The sequence below is a fragment of the Oncorhynchus masou genome, chromosome 24, assembly GCF_036934945.1.
Source record: "Oncorhynchus masou masou isolate Uvic2021 chromosome 24, UVic_Omas_1.1, whole genome shotgun sequence".
NCBI classification, from domain to species: Eukaryota; Metazoa; Chordata; class Actinopteri; order Salmoniformes; family Salmonidae; genus Oncorhynchus; species Oncorhynchus masou.
In genome coordinates, this window is record NC_088235.1 from 3,604,165 (window position 1) to 3,622,910 (window position 18,746).

The 18,746-nt window shown below is 49.3% G+C and overlaps 1 protein-coding gene across 1 annotated transcript in view; it reads left to right on the forward strand.

Annotated features, from left to right (window-relative positions):
- The window catches only part of LOC135513364 (WD repeat-containing and planar cell polarity effector protein fritz homolog), a 106,170-nt gene that overhangs the window by 39,575 nt on the left and 47,849 nt on the right, over positions 1-18,746 (forward strand). The window contains exons 8-9 of the mRNA XM_064936291.1: positions 11,103-11,291; positions 11,666-11,789. Coding sequence (XP_064792363.1) covers positions 11,103-11,291; positions 11,666-11,789 — 313 coding nt within the window. The remainder of the gene's footprint in view (positions 1-11,102; positions 11,292-11,665; positions 11,790-18,746) is intronic.

The window sequence follows — 18,746 nt, forward strand, 5'->3', positions numbered from 1 at the left end:
GTGCGCCACACGTCCTCTGAAAGAGTCTAGTTTGTTGTTGTTTTTTTGCACAGAGAAATAAAGAGAAGACCAAGAGAGCGAGAAACGCTACTAAACGTGTTTTACAGTGTTGACACAAACTCAACATCCGAAGCGCATCGTTGAAGATGTTGTGTTTGTGTAGTTCTCTACTTGAGCTTCTTTACCTCAAGGTTTGGTGCAGCGTTTAGTGTCTCATTGCTGTTGGTTAAAAAGGTTCCTTTCCTTTGTAGTGAATAGAGACACAGCATAATGTCCGAGTATTTACAAGGAGGAATGGGCTGATCCCTTACAGGGAAAAGAGTCAGAGTGCAGTAATACTGCAGTACACTGACGTTATTCTGCAATTACTGCTTCCAAAATACCACAGTCGACGGCAGTTACTGCACCTGTCCAACTGCTGTCTTTTTTTGTAAGGGACAAGATATAAACAGTCACACAGACAAACTACAGAGGCCTCATACAGCCTCTGGTTTTGGAATTCCACACGCTCATTGGAATTGGATTATAGGTGCCGACCTGTTTGTTTCACTAACAGACTAGTGGTTAGGCTGCCTCTTTCTCCCCCCCCCCCCAACGCCCCGTCATTCACTAACAGACTAGTGGTTTGGCTGCCTCTTTCTCCCCCCCCCCCCCCCCCCCAACGCCCCGTCATTCACTAACAGACTAGTGGTTAGGCTGCCTCTTTCTCCCCCCCCCCAACGCCCCGTTATTCACTAACAGACTAGTGGTTAGGCTGCCTCTTTCTCCCCCCCCCAACACAGCCAAAGCCACGCCCCGTTATTCACTAACAGACTAGTGGTTAGGCTGCCTCTTTCTCCCCCCAATGCAGCCAAAGCCACGCCCCGTTATTCACTAACAGACTAGTGGTTAGGCTGCCTCTTTCTCCCCCCCCAATGCAGCCAAAACCACGCCCCGTTATTCAGAGGGGCGTTTCTGCAACGCTTTGAGCGCTCTCCAAGTCTCCCAAGTCTCCCAGTCTCCCAGTCTCCCAGTCTCCCAAGTCTCCCAGTCTCCAAGTCTCCAAGTCTCCCAAGTCTCCCAGTCTCCAAGTCTCCAAGTCTCCAAGTCTCCCAGTCTCCAAGTCTCCCAAGTCTCCCAGTCTCCCAAGTCTCCAAGTCTCCAAGTCTCCCAGTCTCCCAGTCTCCCAAGCCTCCAAGTCTCCAAGTCTCCCAGTCTCCCAAGCCTCCAAGCCTCCAAGTCTCCAAGTCTCCAAGTCTCCCAGTCTCCCAAGCCTCCAAGCCTCCAAGTCTCCCAAGTCTCCCAAGTCTCCAAGTCTCCAAGTCTCCCAGTCTCCCAGTCTCCCAAGTCTCCCAGTCTCCCAAGCCTCCAAGTCTCCCAGTCTCCCAGTCTCTCAAGTCTCCAAGTCTCCCAGTCTCCCAGTCTCCCAAGTCTCCAAGTCTCCCAAGTCTCCCAGTCTCCCAGTCTCCCAGTCTCCCAAGTCTCCCAGTCTCTCAAGTCTCCCAGTCTCCCAGTCTCCAAGTCCCCAAGTCTCCCAGTCTCCCAAGTCTCCAAGTCTCCCAGTCTCCTAGTCTCCCAAGTCTCCCAAATCTCCCAGTCTCCCAAGTCTCCCAGTCTCCCAAGTCTCCCAGTCTCCCAGTCTCTCAAGTCTCCAAGTCTCCCAGTCTCCAAGTCTCCCAAGTCTCCCAGTCTCCAAGTCTCCAAGTCTCCCAAGTCTCCAAGTCTCCCAGTCTCCCAAGCCTCCAAGTCTCCCAGTCTCCAAGTCTCCCAAGTCTCACAGTCTCCAAGTCTCCCAGTCTCCCAAGTCTCCCAGTCTCCCAGTCTCCCAGTCTCCCAGTCTCCCAGTCTCCCAGTCTCTCAAGTCTCCCAGTCTCCCAGTCTCCCAAGTCTCCAAGCCTCCAAGTCTCCCAAATCTCCCAGTCTCCCAAGTCTCCCAGTCTCCCAAGTCTCCCAGTCTCCCAGTCTCCCAGTCTCTCAAGTCTCCCAGTCTCCCAGTCTCTCAAGTCTCCAAGTCTCCCAGTCTCCCAGTCTCCCAAGTCTCCCAGTCTCCCAAGTCTCCCAGTCTCCCAGTCTCCCAGTCTCTCAAGTCTCCCAGTCTCCCAAGCCTCCAAGCCTCCAAGTCTCCCAAATCTCCCAGTCTCCCAAGTCTCCCAGTCTCCCAAGTCTCCCAGTCTCCCAGTCTCCCAGTCTCTCAAGTCTCCCAGTCTCCCAGTCTCTCAAGTCTCCCAGTCTCCCAGTCTCTCAAGTCTCCAAGTCTCCCAGTCTCCCAAGTCTCCCAGTCTCCCAAATCTCCAAGTCTCCAAGTCTCCCAGTCTCCCAGTCTCTCAAGTCTCCCAGTCTCCCAGTCTCTCAAGTCTCCAAGTCTCCCAGTCTCCCAAGTCTCCCAGTCTCCCAAGTCTCCCAGTCTCCCAGTCTCCCAGTCTCCTAGTCTCCCAAGTCTCCCAGTCTCCAAGTCTCCCAGTCTCCCAAGTCTCCCAAGTCTCCAAGTCTCCCAAGTCTCCCAAGTCTCCAAGTCTCCCAGTCTCCCAGTCTCCCAAGTCTCCAAGTCTCCCAGTCTCCCAAGTCTCCCAGTCTCCCAAGTCTCCAAGTCTCCAAGTCTCCCAGTCTCCAAGTCTCCAAGTCTCCAAGTCTCCCAGTCTCCCAAGTCTCCAAATCCGGAAGTGAATATCACGTAGCGTGAAATTTCAGTCACTGATTAATAACATTTGCCCTTGTATTTCAAGATTGAAAAATATAATAACATAATGTCGTGGACCGAACTAGCCATTAACATCCCTTAACGCTCAAAGACAGATTCAATGGCTGTAGCATAGCGTATTCGACTGAATGAGTAGCTAATAATTATTCGAGAAATTATGAATAATAAGCATATGCTTTTACCTGATAATAGACTACATAAGGTTTAATAAAACAACTTCAAATACTGAGCTAGTAGCGTTAAGTAGCCTAGGTTAACTTAGCTGCCCTTCAATTGAGGGAATTCAGCAGAGTTGAAGAGACAGAGAGAGACAGCAGAGACATTTTTGCAACTCATTGAAACTCTGAAAATAAATACATGGGCAAATGTTACCAAACATGATAAATTCAGGTCTGGATTACGGTAGGCAGCTAATTGTTAAATTCAACTTTCCATCCTTACCTTGGAAGGTCACAGTCTCTGTGCTGATCGCCTGTGAGTGAGACAACGCTAGCTAGCCAATGGGAGCGTAGTAGAACACTCCTCTGAATAACGGGGCGTGGTTTTGGCTTAACTGAGTTAGGGAAAAGACACGGTTAGCTAGACTGTTTGGTGTTTCACTAGCAGGCTAGGGGTTAGGCTAGATAGACTGTTGGGTGTTTCACTAGCAGACTAGGGGTTAGGCTAGCTAGACTGTTTGGTGTTTCACTAGCAGGCTAGGGGTTAGGCTAGATAGACTGTTGGGTGTTTCACTAGCAGACTAGGGGTTAGGCTAGCTAGACTGTTTGGTGTTTCACTAGCAGGCTAGGGGTTAGGCTAGATAGACTGTTGGGTGTTTCACTAGCAGACTAGGGGTTAGGCTAGCTAGACTGTTTGGTGTTTCACTAGCAGGCTAGGGGTTAGGCTAGATAGACTGTTGGGTGTTTCACTAGCAGACTAGGGGTTAGGCTAGCTAGACTGTTTGGTGTTTCACTAGCAGACTAGGGGTTAGGCTAGCTCGACTGTTTGGTGTTTCACTAGAAGACTAGTGTTTAGGCTAGCTAGACTGTTTGGTGTTTCACTAGCAGACTAGGGGTTAGGCTAGCTAGACTGTTTGGTGTTTCACTAGTAGGCTAGGGGTTAGGCTAGCTAGACTGATTGGTGTTTCACTAGCAGGCTAGGGGTTAGGCTAGCTCGACTGTTTGGTGTTTCACTAGAAGACTAGTGTTTAGGCTAGCTAGACTGTTTGGTGTTTCACTAGCAGACTAGGGGTTAGGCTAGCTAGACTGATTGGTGTTTCACTAGCAGGCTAGGGGTTAGGCTAGCTAGACTGATTGGTGTTTCACTAGCAGACTAGGGGTTAGGCTAGCTAGACTGATTGGTGTTTCACTAGCAGGCTAGGGGTTAGGCTAGTTAGACTGATTGGAGTTTCAATAACATACTGCGGTTTAGGCTAGCTACACTGTTGTGTGCTTCACAAGCAGGCAAGGGGTTAGGCTAGCTAGACTGTTTGGTGTTTTACTAGCAGGCTAGGGGTTAGGCCAGCTAGACTGTTTGACTAACTGACTAGGTTAGGCTAGCTAGACTGTTTGGCGTTTCGCAAGCAGGCTAGGGGTTAGGCTAGCTAGACTGTTTGGTGTTTCACAAGCAGGCTAGGGGTTATGCTAGCTAGACTGTTTGTCACTAACAGGCTAGGGTTAGGCTAGCTAGACTGTTTGTCACTAACAGGCTAGGGGTTAGGCTAGCTAGACTGTTTGACTAACTGACTAGGTTAGGCTAGCTAGACTGTTTGACTAACTGACTAGGTTAGGCTAGCTAGACTGTTTGGCATTTCAAGCAGGCTAGGGGTTAGGCTAGCTAGACTGTTTGACTAATAGGCTAGGGGTTAGGCCAGCTAGACTGTTTGGTGTTTCACAAGCAGGCTAGGGTTTAGGCTAGCTAGTCTGTTTGTCACTAACAGGCTAGGGGTTAGGCTAGCTAGTCTGTTTGTCACTAACAGGCTAGGGGTTAGGCTAGCACGTCTGTGTGTCACTAACAGGCTAGAGGTTAGGCTAGCTAGTCTGTTTGTCACTAACAGGTTAGGCTTGCTAGTCTGTTTGTCACTAACAGGCTAGGGGTTAGTCTAGCTAGACTGTTTGGTGTTAGGCTAGCTAGACTGTTGGGTGTTTGTTTAACTAGCAGGCTAGTGTGTGCATGTGTGGTGAGACTTAGCAAGACACAGATGCTGACACACAGAACTCAGACTCACCTCATACACACACACACACACACACACACACACACACACACACACACACACACACACACATGCTCACACACAGATCTCAGCTGATCTATTTGCCACATTAGCGGAGTCTTTAGGGGATTTGAGGGGTTTGCTAATTGTCAGTCTTTAGGGGATTTGAGAGGTTTGCTAATTGCCAGTTTGTAATTTTAATTGGGACTAACAATCCCTCCCCTCTTCCCCCGTTCATTAAATTGATTAGACAATAAGGTGGTCGTCACTTTGCCCCCTAATCATCTGACTACGTGCACCCCCACCCCACCTCACACACATACAGTACCAGTGAAAAGTTTGGACACTCCAACTCATTTCAGGGTTTTTCTTTATTGTTTACTATTTTCTACATTGTAGAATAGTCGTGAAGAAATCAAAACTATGAAATAACGCACCAAAAAAGTTTTAAACAAATCAAAATATATTTGAGATTGTTCAAAGTAGCCACGCTTTACCTTGATGACAGCTTTGTACACTCATTGCATTCTTATAATGACACTCAGATGACTTATAATGCCTGATGACTGCAGGTGATTGATAATGTCTGATGACTGCAGGTGACTGATAATGCCTGATGACTGCAGGTGACTGATAATGCCTGATGACTGCAGGTGACTGATAATGCCTGATGACTGCATGTGATTGATAATGCCTGATGACTGCAGGTGACTGATAATGCCTGATGACTGCATGTGATTGATAATGCCTGATGACTGATTGTGATTGATAATGCCTGATGACTGCATGTGATTGATAATGCCTGATGACTGCATGTGATTGATAATGCCTGATGGCTGCATGTGATTGATAATGCCTGATGGCTGCATGTGATTGATAATGCCTGATGGCTGCATGTGATTGATAATGCCTGAGGGCTGCATGTGATTGATAATGCCCGATGACCGCATGTGATTGATAATGCCTGATGGCTGCATGTGATTGATAATGCCTGATGACTGCAGGTGATTGATAATGCCTTTCTTCCCTGGGATTTTGAATGCAGGAAGATTATCTGACTGATGAGTAATGAAATGAGAAGTTTTTGTGCTCTTACCGGCAGGAGAGCTGTGTGTGTGTGTGTGTGTGTGTGTGTGTGTGTGTGTGTGTGTGTGTGTGTGTGTGTGTGTGTGTGTGTGTGTGTGTGTGTGTGTGTGTGTGTGTGTGTGTGTGTGTGTGACAGTGAAGGTGTGTGGGTGTATGGACAGTGAAGGTGTGTGTGTGTGTGTGTGTACGGACAGTGGAGGTGTGTGTGTGTGTAAGGACAGTGAAGGTGTGTGTGTTTGTAAGGACAGCGAAGGTGTGTGTGTGTGTAAGGACAGCAAAGGTGTGTGTGTGTAAGGACAGTGAAGGTCTGTGTGTTTGCGGACAGTGAAGGTGTGTGTGTGTGTGTAAAGACAGTGAAGGTGTGTATGTTTGCAGACAGTGAAGGTGTGTGTGCAGGGCGTCTCGTTTTGTGTACAGGAAGGTTAGGTGTCGACTGCTGCAGGTGAAATTTCGGGTAATTGAGATCATATGGTACACTCCTGACTGTCGTGCAACCAAGAGGGCATCACAGCTACACACACACACACACACACACACACACACACACACACACACACACACACACACACACACACACACACACACACACACACACACACACACACACACACAATCGTACAGTTGAAGTCAGTAGTTTACATACACAAGGTTGGAGTCATTAAAACACGTTTTTCAACCACTCCACAAATGTCTTGTTAACAAACTATAGTTTTAGCAAGTCGGTTCGGACATCTACTTTGTGCTTGACACAAGTAATTTATCCAACAATTGTTTACAGATAGATTATTTAACTTGTAATTCACTGTATCACAATTCCAGTGGGTCAGAAGTTCACATACACTAAGTTGACTGTGCCTTTAAACAGCTTGGACAATTCCAGAAAGTGATGTCATGGCTTTAGAAGCTTCTGATAGGCTAATTGACATCATTTGAGTCAATTGGAGGTGTACCTGTGGATGTATTTCAAGGCCTACCTTCAAACTCAGTGCCTCTTTGCTTGACATCATGAGAAAATCAAAAGAAATTAGTCAAGACCTCAGAAAAAAATTGTAGATCTACACAAGTCTGGTTCATCCTTGGGAAAAATTTCCAAATGCCTGAAGGTACCACGTTCATCTGTACAAACAATAGTACACAAGTATAAACACCATGGGACCACGCAGCTGTCATACCGCTCAGGAAGGAGACGCGTTCTGTCTCCTAGAGATTAACGTACTTTGGTGCGAAAATTGCAATTCAACCTTGTGAAGATGCTGGAGGAAACAGGTACAAAAGTATCTATATCCACAGTAAAACGAGTCCTATATCAGCATAACCTGAAAGGCCAATCAGCAAGGAAGAAGCCACTGATCCTAAACCGCCATAAAAAAGCCAGACTACGGTTTGCAACTGCACATGGGGCCGAAGATCGGACTTTTTGGAGAAATGCCCTCTGGTCTGATGAAACAAAAATAGAATTGTTTGGCCATAATGACCATCGTTATGTTTGTTTGAAAAGGGGGATGCTTGCAAGCCGAAGAACACCATCCCAACCGTGAAGCACGGGGGTGGCAGCATCATGTTGTGGGGTAGCTTTGCTGCAGGAGGGACTGTTGCACTTCACAAAATAGATGGCATCATGAGCAAGGACAATTATGTGGATATATTGAAGCAACATCTCAAGACATCAGTCAGGAAGTTAAAGCTTGGTCACAAATGGGTCTTCCAAATTGACAATTACCCCAAGCATACTTCCAAAGTTGTGGCAAAATGGCTTAAGGACAACAAAGTCAAGGTATTGGAGGGCCATCACAAAGCCCTGACCTCAATCCCACAGAACATTTGTGGGCAGAACTGAAAAAGCGAGGCGGCCTACAAACCTGACTCAGTTACACCAGCTCTGTCAGGAGGAATGGGCCAAAATTCACCCAACTTATTGTCGGAAGCTTGTGGAAGCCGACCCGAAAAGTTTTACCCAAGGTAAACAATTTAAAGGCAATGCTACCAAATTCTAATTGAGTGTATGTAAACTTCTGACCCACTGGGAATGTGATGAAAGAAATAAAAGCTGAAATAAATAATTCTCTCTACTATTAATCTGACTTCAAATGTATACACAGAGCTCTCTCGACACACTCACACAAGTATCAGAAATCTCACACACACACACACACACACACACACACACACACACACACACACACACACACACACACACACACACACACACACACACACACACACACACACACACACACACACACTCTCTCTCTCTCTCTCTCTCTGTGTGTGAGACAAAATACATATTGAAAATACATATTTTAATCGTCTTGTGCCCGCTACTTAAATCTTACAAGGTTAGGTTTAGAGCAGTGGTCACCAACCGGTCAATATTAAAGACATTTCTGAAAAGCCAACGATAAACAAGGTTTTCCTATTTTGAACCATTTAATGTTTCACCCGGTGGACCTGGAGATCTGTGGCTGAATTAGGACACGCCTACTGTGCTGGCCAATCGGATAGCTCAAATCACCATGCCTACAGCTTCCACAGCCACAGCAAAGTTTGATTGGCTAATAGCCTGTATGTGATTTCATACAACTTTTAAAAACCTTGACCAGAGAGAGACTGTCAAAGAATACAGCAAGAAGCTGCTGTTTTTATGTGCCTTTATGTGCCTTTATGTGCCTGAGTTCATGTTTGTTTTTATTCAGGACTGTCAACACTGTTTTTATTCAGGACTGTCATCACTGTTTTTTATTCAGGACCGTCAACACTGTTTTTATTCAACACTGTTACAACACATAAAACACGCTTCTCCCTACTTCCACTCGCGCTGCAATGAATGAGTAACGATGTTTATCGAGAGCCCTGTGTCTTTATTATTATTAGCAGCTTGTCCTGTCTATTTGAATGTCAAGGAATATTTCCCTTTCTCTGGTCATAGGAACAACATGAATTTGTGCCTGAGGCAGATGCGGTGGAAGACAGTGTCTCCTCTCTCTGGTCAGACTCACCAGAGGAAAGGAAGGAGAGAGCAGGTGGAAGACAGTGCCTCCTCTCTCTGGTCAGTCTCACCGGAGGAAAGGAAGGAGAGAGCAGGTGGAAGACAGTGTCTCCTCTCTCTGGTCAGTCTCACCGGAGGAAAGGAAGGAGAGAGCAGGTGGAAGACAGTGCCTCCTCTCTGGTCAGTCTCACCGGAGGAAAGGAAGGAGAGAGCAGGTGGAAGACAGTGTCTCCTCTCTCTGGTCAGTCTCACCGGAGGAAAGGAAGGAGAGAGCAGGTGGAAGACAGTGTCTCCTCTCTCTGGTCAGTCTCACCGGAGGAAAGGAAGGAGAGAGCAGGTGGAAGACAGTGTCTCCTCTCTCTGGTCAGTCTCACCAGAGGAAAGGAAGGAGAGAGCAGGTGGAAGACAGTGTCTCCTCTCTCTGGTCAGTCTCACCAGAGGAAAGGAAGGAGAGAGCAGGTGGAAGACAGTCTCCTCTCTCTGGTCAGTCTCACCGGAGGAAAGGAAGGAGACAGCAGGTGGAAGACAGTGTCTCCTCTCTCTGGTCAGTCTCACCGGAGGAAAGGAAGGAGAGAGCAGGTGGAAGACAGTGTCTCCTCTCTCTGGTCAGTCTCACCGGAGGAAAGGAAGGAGAGAGCAGGTGGAAGACAGTGTCTCCTCTCTCTGGTCAGTCTCACCAGAGGAAAGGAAGGAGAGAGCAGGTGGAAGACAGTGTCTCCTCTCTCTGGTCAGTCTCACCGGAGGAAAGGAAGGAGAGAGCAGGTGGAAGACAGTGTCTCCTCTCTCTGGTCAGTCTCACCGGAGGAAAGGAAGGAAAGAGCAGGTGGAAGACAGTCTCCTCTCTCTGGTCAGTCTCATCGGAGGAAAGGAAGGTGAGAGCAGGTGGAAGACAGTGTCTCCTCTCTCTGGTCAGTCTCACCGGAGGAAAGGAAGGAGAGAGCAGGTGGAAGACAGTGTCTCCTCTCTCTGGTCAGTCTCACCGGAGGAAAGGAAGGAGAGAGCAGGTGGAAGACAGTGTCTCCTCTCTCTGGTCAGTCTCACCAGAGGAAAGGAAGGAAAGAGCAGGTGGAAGACAGTGTCTCCTCTCTCTGGTCAGTCTCACCGGAGGAAAGGAAGGAGAGAGCAGGTGGAAGACAGTGTCTCCTCTCTCTGGTCAGTCTCACCGGAGGAAAGGAAGGAGAGAGCAGGTGGAAGACAGTGTCTCCTCTCTCTGGTCAGTCTCACCGGAGGAAAGGAAGGAGAGAGCAGGTGGAAGACAGTGTCTCCTCTCTGGTCAGTCTCACCGGAGGAAAGGAAGGAGAGAGCAGGTGGAAGACAGTGTCTCCTCTCTCTGGTCAGTCTCACCGGAGGAAAGGAAGGAGAGAGCAGGTGGAAGACAGTGTCTCCTCTCTCTGGTCAGTCTCACCGGAGGAAAGGAAGGAGAGAGCAGGTGGAAGACAGTGTCTCCTCTCTGGTCAGTCTCACCGGAGGAAAGGAAGGAGAGAGCAGGTGGAAGACAATGTCTCCTCTCTCTGGTCAGTCTCACCGGAGGAAAGGAAGGAGAGAGCAGGGACCGTGAGAGGCTGACCCTCCGCTGAGACTAATGCTGCGTTTAAGACAACTGGGAACTCAGAACTCTCAAATCTCCGACTTCGGTGCTTTCAAAACAACTGGGAACACGAGAGAAAAACAATATCCAACTGGGGAAAGATTCCAACTCTGGAACTCGTTCTTCATTCTAGAGCTTGGACTTTCCGACCTGAAGATCACTGACATCATGATTTGACCTCGTATGTTTCTGAGTTCCTGGTTGTCTTCAAAGCACCATGACCTTCAGATGCATGTACCATCAGTCCAGTAAAATAAAAAAGATAATTATTTCAATTTGTGGTCAGCTCTGCTTTGCAAGTGCTACACCAGTTTATAAATATCATATAATCTGAGAATAACAGTATTGGCAGGCCAGGCATATAGCCAATATTCTGTGATAATGTAGATCTCAGCTTGCTTTTGGACTGCGAAAGTGATCTTGACTTAGAAAAGGTTGGTGACCATTGGTTTAGAGCTAGTTGTTCAAATCCAATGTTTAGGACAGAAAGTGTGTAGTGTAGCCTGTCCAGTAGTGACGTCCAGTGTCCTTCACCTTCTCCCTAATCCATCTCTCCCTCTTCCCTCTTCAGGTGCTCTGTCAGGGGGTCAGCTGGGTCCAGGAGAGCTGTTGCAACAGAGGTTACGCTGTGGCCAGGTGGACCAGGCTCTAGGAATTCTGGGAGCCATGGAGTGGAGCACTATGGGAACAGAGTGTTACCGGGCACTGACCTCTGTCACAGACTACCTGCTGAGGCTAGAGCTGGACCAGACCAGAGAGGGTGAGACCGGGGCAATGCATTCATCAATCTGTCACTTGGGCTGCGTTTACACAGTCAACCCAGTTCTGGTCATCTGACTAATTATTGGCAAAAGAGATGATCTGATTGGTCAAAAGACCAATTTGTGAAAAATTGCTGCTTGTGTAAATGTAGCTTTAGTCAATCAAGTAATCAGTCCAGCAAACTGTAAATCAATCAATCAATAAATCAGTTGACTAATGTATCAGTCAATCAACCAAATATAGTAAACCATCAAATTATTAAATCAATGCATTAATCAATCTATTAATCAACCGACCAGTCGGTCAGTCAGTCAATCAATCAACCAGTCAATCAGTAAACCAATCAACTGAATGTTTATTTCCTGTCTGTAGTCCAGTTGGAGGCAGCTCTGGGTGTGTTCTACGCTCCGCCCCGCCCCCTCTCTGACTCGGTGGTTCTAGAATACAGAGGGCCAATCAGCAAGTACGCCCGACGCTTCTTCCACCACCTACTCAGGTAACCCAGCCCCCTACAGTATAACCCACCCACTCGGGTAACCACACCTCCTATACACTTAACCACACCCACCAAGGTCTGCCAAATGGAAGAAAAAAACATTCACCTTTCATTTAAATACAATCATAATTTTTCTGTCATCTTAGATTGACATTTGAGTCTTTTAGCAGACGCTCTTATCCAGAGAGACTAACAGTTAATTTGGTTAATTAGCTAGGTGAGACAACCACATGTCAGTCACAGTGCATTTGGAAAGTATTCAGACCCCTGGGCTTTTTCCACATTCTGTTACGGCCTTATTCTAAAATGGATTACATTGTTCGTTTTTTCTCATCAATCTTTTTATTATATTTTTTATTTTAATTTTACCCCCTTTTCTCCCCAATTTCGAGGTATCCAATTGTTTAGTAGTTACTATCTCGTCTCATCTCTACACATCCCGTACGGGCTCGGGAGAGGTGAAGGTCGAAAGCCATGCGTCCTCCGAAACACAACCCTACCAAGCCGCACTGCCTCTTAACACAGCGCGTATCCAAACCGGAAGCCATTTGACATTCCTAAAATAAAGTGGTGATCCTAACTGACCTAAGACAGGGAATTTTTACTAGGATTAAATGTCAGGAATTGTGAAAAACTGAGTTTAAATGTATTTGGCTAAGGTGTATGTAAACTTCCAACTTCAACTGTATATAAACTCAATTCTGGGTTAGTTTTGTTGGTGTATACATACACATTACTGGTGCGGCAGGTAGCCTAGTGGTTAGAGCGTTGGGCCAGTAACCAGCAGGTAGCCTAGTGGTTAGAGCGTTGGGCCAGTAACCAGCAGGTAGCCTAGTGGTTAGAGCGTTGGGCCAGTAACCAGCAGGTAGCCTAGTGGATAGAGCGTTGGGCCAATAACCAGCAGGTAGCCTAGTGGTTAGAGCGTTGGGCCAGTAACCAGCAGGTAGCCTAGTGGTTAGAGCGTTGGGCCAGTAACCAGCAGGTAGCCTAGTGGTTAGAGCGTTGGGCCAGTAACCAGCAGGTAGCCTAGTGGTTAGAGCGCTGGGCCAGTAACCAGCAGGTAGCCTAGTGGTTAGAGCGTTGGGCCAGTATCCAGCAGGTAGCCTAGTGGTTAGAGCGTTGGGCCAGTAACCAGCAGGTAGCCTAGTGGTTAGAGCGTTGGGCCAGTAACCAGCAGGTAGCCTAGTGGTTAGAGCGTTGGGCAAGTAACCAGCAGGTAGCCTAGTGGATAGAGCGTTGGGCCAATAACCAGCAGGTAGCCTAGTGGTTAGAGCGTTGGGCCAGTAACCAGCCGGTAGCCTAGTGGTTAGAGCGTTGGGCCAATAACCAACAGGTAGCCTAGTGGATAGAGCGTTGGGCCAGTAATCAACAGGTAGCCTAGTGGTTAGAGCGTTGGGCCAATAACCAACAGGTAGCCTAGTGGTTAGAGCGTTGGGCCAGTAACCAGCAGGTAGCCTAGTGGATAGAGCGTTGGGCCAATAACGAGCAGGTAGCCTAGTGGTTAGAGCGTTGGGCCAGTAACCAGCCGGTAGCCTAGTGGTTAGAGCGTTGGGCCAGTAACCAGCAGGTAGCCTAGTGGTTAGAGCGTTGGGCCAATAACCAGCAGGTAGCCTAGTGGTTAGAGCGTTGGGCCAGTAACCAGCAGGTAGCCTAGTGGTTAGAGCGTTGGGCCAGTAACCAGCAGGTAGCCTAGTGGTTAGAGCGTTGGGCCAGTAACCAGCAGGTAGCCTAGTGGATAGAGCGTTGGGCCAATAACCAGCAGGTAGCCTAGTGGTTAGAGCGTTGGGCCAGTAACCAGCCGGTAGCCTAGTGGTTAGAGCGTTGGGCCAGTAACCAGCAGGTAGCCTAGTGGTTAGAGTATTGTGCCAGTAACCAACAGGTAGCCTAGTGGTTAGAGCATTGTGCCAGTAACCAGCAGGTCGCCTAGTGGTTAGAGCATTGCGCCAGTAACCAGCAGGTAGCCTAGTGGTTAGAGCGTTGGGCCAGTAACCAGCAGGTAGCCTAGTGGTTAGAGCGTTGGGCCAGTAACCAGCAGGTAGCCTAGTGGTTAGAGTGTTGGGCCAATAACCAGCAGGTAGCCTAGTGGTTAGAGCGTTGGGCCAGTAACCAGCCGGTAGCCTAGTGGTTAGAGCGTTGGGCCAGTAACCAGCAGGTAGCCTAGTGGTTAGAGTATTGTGCCAGTAACCAACAGGTAGCCTAGTGGTTAGAGCATTGTGCCAGTAACCAGCAGGTCGCCTAGTGGTTAGAGCATTGCGCCAGTAACCAACAGGTAGCCTAGTGGTTAGAGCGTTGGGCCAGTAACCAGCAGGTAGCCTAGTGGTTAGAGCGTTGGGCCAGTAACCAGCAGGTAGCCTAGTGGTTAGAGTGTTGGGCCAATAACCAGCAGGTAGCCTAGTGGTTAGAGCGTTGGGCCAGTAACCAGCCGGTAGCCTAGTGGTTAGAGCGTTGGGCCAATAACCAGCAGGTAGCCTAGTGGTTAGAGTGTTGGGCCAGTAACCAGCAGGTAGCCTAGTGGTTAGAGCGTTGGGCCAGTAACCAGCAGGTTGCCTAGTGGTTAGAGCATTGGGCCAGTAACCAGCAGGTAGCCTAGTGGTTAGAGTGTTGGGCCAGTAACCAGCAGGTAGCCTAGTGGTTAGAGCGTTGGACCAGTAACCAGCAGGTAGCCTAGTGGTTATGGTGTTGGGCCAGTAACCAGCAGGTAGCCTAGTGGTTAGAGCGTTGGACTAGTAACCAGCAGGTAGCCTAGTGGTTAGAGCATTGGGCCAGTAACCAGCAGGTAGCGTAGTGGTTAGAGTGTTGGGCCAGTAACTAGCAGGTAGCCTAGTGGTTAGAGCGTTGGACCAGTAACCAGCAGGTAGCCTAGTGGTTAGAGAGTTGGACCAGTAACCAGCAGGTAGCCTAGTGGTTAGAGTGTTGGGCCAGTAACCAGCAGGTAGCCTAGTGGTTAGAATGTTGGGCCAGTAACCAGCAGGTAGCCTAGTGGTTAGAGTGTTGGGCCAGTAACCAGCAGGTAGCCTAGTGGTTAGAGCGTTGGACCAGTAACCAGCAGGTAGCCTAGTGGTTAGAGTGTTGGGCCAGTAACCAGCAGGTAGCCTAGTGGTTAGAGCGTTGGACCAGTAACCAGCAGGTAGCCTAGTGGTTAGAGCGTTGGACCAGTAACCAGCAGGTAGCCTAGTGGTTAGAGTGTTGGACCAGTAACCAGCAGGTAGCCTAGTGGTTAGAATGTTGGACCAGTAACCAGCAGGTAGCCTAGTGGTTAGAGTGTTGGGCCAGTAACCAGCAGGTAGCCTAGTGGTTAGAGCGTTGGACCAGTAACCAGCAGGTAGCCTAGTGGTTAGAGTGTTGGGCCAGTAACCAGCAGGTAGCCTAGTGGTTAGAGCGTTGGGCCAGTAACCAGCAGGTAGCCTAGTGGTTAGAGTGTTGGGCCAGTAACCAGCAAGTAGCCTAGTGGTTAGAGTATTGTGCCAGTAACCAACAGGTAGCCTAGTGGTTAGAGCATTGTGCCAGTAACCAGCAGGTCGCCTAGTGGTTAGAGCATTGCGCCAGTAACCAACAGGTAGCCTAGTGGTTAGAGCGTTGGGCCAGTAACCAGCAGGTAGCCTAGTGGTTAGAGCGTTGGGCCAGTAACCAGCAGGTAGCCTAGTGGTTAGAGTGTTGGGCCAATAACCAGCAGGTAGCCTAGTGGTTAGAGCGTTGGGCCAGTAACCAGCCGGTAGCCTAGTGGTTAGAGCGTTGGACCAGTAACCAGCAGGTAGCCTAGTGGTTAGAATGTTGGACCAGTAACCAGCAGGTAGCCTAGTGGTTAGAGTGTTGGGCCAGTAACCAGCAGGTAGCCTAGTGGTTAGAGCGTTGGACCAGTAACCAGCAGGTAGCCTAGTGGTTAGAGCGTTGGACCAGTAACCAGCAGGTAGCCTAGTGGTTAGAGTGTTGGACCAGTAACCAGCAGGTAGCCTAGTGGTTAGAATGTTGGACCAGTAACCAGCAGGTAGCCTAGTGGTTAGAGCGTTGGGCCAGTAACCATCCGGTAGCCTAGTGGTTAGAGCGTTGGGCCAGTAACCAGCAGGTAGCCTAGTGGTTAGAGTATTGTGCCAGTAACCAACAGGTAGCCTAGTGGTTAGAGCATTGTGCCAGTAACCAGCAGGTCGCCTAGTGGTTAGAGCATTGCGCCAGTAACCAACAGGTAGCCTAGTGGTTAGAGCGTTGGGCCAGTAACCAGCAGGTAGCCTAGTGGTTAGAGCGTTGGGCCAGTAACCAGCAGGTAGCCTAGTGGTTAGAGTGTTGGGCCAATAACCAGCAGGTAGCCTAGTGGTTAGAGCGTTGGGCCAGTAACCAGCCGGTAGCCTAGTGGTTAGAGCGTTGGGCCAATAACCAGCAGGTAGCCTAGTGGTTAGAGTGTTGGGCCAGTAACCAGCAGGTAGCCTAGTGGTTAGAGCGTTGGGCCAGTAACCAGCAGGTTGCCTAGTGGTTAGAGCATTGGGCCAGTAACCAGCAGGTAGCCTAGTGGTTAGAGTGTTGGGCCAGTAACCAGCAGGTAGCCTAGTGGTTAGAGCGTTGGACCAGTAACCAGCAGGTAGCCTAGTGGTTAGAGAGTTGGACCAGTAACCAGCAGGTAGCCTAGTGGTTAGAGTGTTGGGCCAGTAACCAGCAGGTAGCCTAGTGGTTAGACTGTTGGGCCAGTAACCAGCAGGTAGCCTAGTGGTTAGAGTGTTGGGCCAGTAACCAGCAGGTAGCCTAGTGGTTAGAGCGTTGGACCAGTAACCAGCAGGTAGCCTAGTGGTTAGAGTGTTGGGCCAGTAACCAGCAGGTAGCCTAGTGGTTAGAGCGTTGGACCAGTAACCAGCAGGTAGCCTAGTGGTTAGAGCGTTGGACCAGTAACCAGCAGGTAGCCTAGTGGTTAGAGTGTTGGACCAGTAACCAGCAGGTAGCCTAGTGGTTAGAATGTTGGACCAGTAACCAGCAGGTAGCCTAGTGGTTAGAGTGTTGGGCCAGTAACCAGCAGGTAGCCTAGTGGTTAGAGCGTTGGACCAGTAACCAGCAGGTAGCCTAGTGGTTAGAGTGTTGGGCCAGTAACCAGCAGGTAGCCTAGTGGTTAGAGCGTTGGGCCAGTAACCAGCAGGTAGCCTAGTGGTTAGAGTGTTGGGCCAGTAACCAGCAAGTAGCCTAGTGGTTAGAGTATTGTGCCAGTAACCAACAGGTAGCCTAGTGGTTAGAGCATTGTGCCAGTAACCAGCAGGTCGCCTAGTGGTTAGAACATTGCGCCAGTAACCAACAGGTAGCCTAGTGGTTAGAGCGTTGGGCCAGTAACCAGCAGGTAGCCTAGTGGTTAGAGCGTTGGGCCAGTAACCAGCAGGTAGCCTAGTGGTTAGAGTGTTGGGCCAATAACCAGCAGGTAGCCTAGTGGTTAGAGCGTTGGGCCAGTAACCAGCCGGTAGCCTAGTGGTTAGAGCGTTGGGCCAGTAACCATCCGGTAGCCTAGTGGTTAGAGCGTTGGGCCAGTAACCAGCAGGTAGCCTAGTGGTTAGAGTATTGTGCCAGTAACCAACAGGTAGCCTAGTGGTTAGAGCATTGTGCCAGTAACCAGCAGGTCGCCTAGTGGTTAGAGTATTGTGCCAGTAACCAACAGGTAGCCTAGTGGTTAGAGCATTGTGCCAGTAACCAGCAGGTCGCCTAGTGGTTAGAGCGTTGGGCCAGTAACCAGCAGGTAGCCTAGTGGTTAGAGTGTTGGGCCAATAACCAGCAGGTAGCCTAGTGGTTAGAGTGTTGGGCCAGTAACCAGCAGGTAGCCTAGTGGTTAGAGCGTTGGGCCAGTAACCAGCAGGTTGCCTAGTGGTTAGAGCATTGGGCCAGTAACCAGCAGGTAGCCTAGTGGTTAGAGTGTTGGGCCAGTAACCAGCAGGTAGCCTAGTGGTTAGAGCGTTGGACCAGCAGGTAGCCTAGTGGTTATGGTGTTGGGCCAGTAACCAGCAGGTAGCCTAGTGGTTAGAGCGTTGGACTAGTAACCAGCAGGTAGCCTAGTGGTTAGAGCATTGGGCCAGTAACCAGCAGGTAGCCTAGTGGTTAGAGTGTTTGGCCAGTAACTAGCAGGTAGCCTAGTGGTTAGAGCGTTGGACCAGTAACCAGCAGGTAGCCTAGTGGTTAGAGAGTTGGACCAGTAACCAGCAGGTAGCCTAGTGGTTAGAGTGTTGGGCCAGTAACCAGCAGGTAGCCTAGTGGTTAGACTGTTGGGCCAGTAACCAGCAGGTAGCCTAGTGGTTAGAGTGTTGGGCCAGTAACCAGCAGGTAGCCTAGTGGTTAGAATGTTGGACCAGTAACCAGCAGGTAGCCTAGTGGTTAGAGTGTTGGGCCAGTAACCAGCAGGTAGCCTAGTGGTTAGAGCGTTGGACCAGTAACCAGCAGGTAGCCTAGTGGTTAGAGTGTTGGGCCAGTAACCAGCAGGTAGCCTAGTGGTTAGAGCGTTGGGCCAGTAACCAGCAGGTAGCCTAGTGGTTAGAGTGTTGGGCCAGTAACCAGCAAGTAGCCTAGTGGTTAGAGTATTGTGCCAGTAACCAACAGGTAGCCTAGTGGTTAGAGCATTGTGCCAGTAACCAGCAGGTCGCCTAGTGGTTAGAACATTGCGCCAGTAACCAACAGGTAGCCTAGTGGTTAGAGCGTTGGGCCAGTAACCAGCAGGTAGCCTAGTGGTTAGAGCGTTGGGCCAGTAACCAGCAGGTAGCCTAGTGGTTAGAGTGTTGGGCCAATAACCAGCAGGTAGCCTAGTGGTTAGAGCGTTGGGCCAGTAACCAGCCGGTAGCCTAGTGGTTAGAGCGTTGGGCCAGTAACCATCCGGTAGCCTAGTGGTTAGAGCGTTGGGCCAGTAACCAGCAGGTAGCCTAGTGGTTAGAGTATTGTGCCAGTAACCAACAGGTAGCCTAGTGGTTAGAGCATTGTGCCAGTAACCAGCAGGTCGCCTAGTGGTTA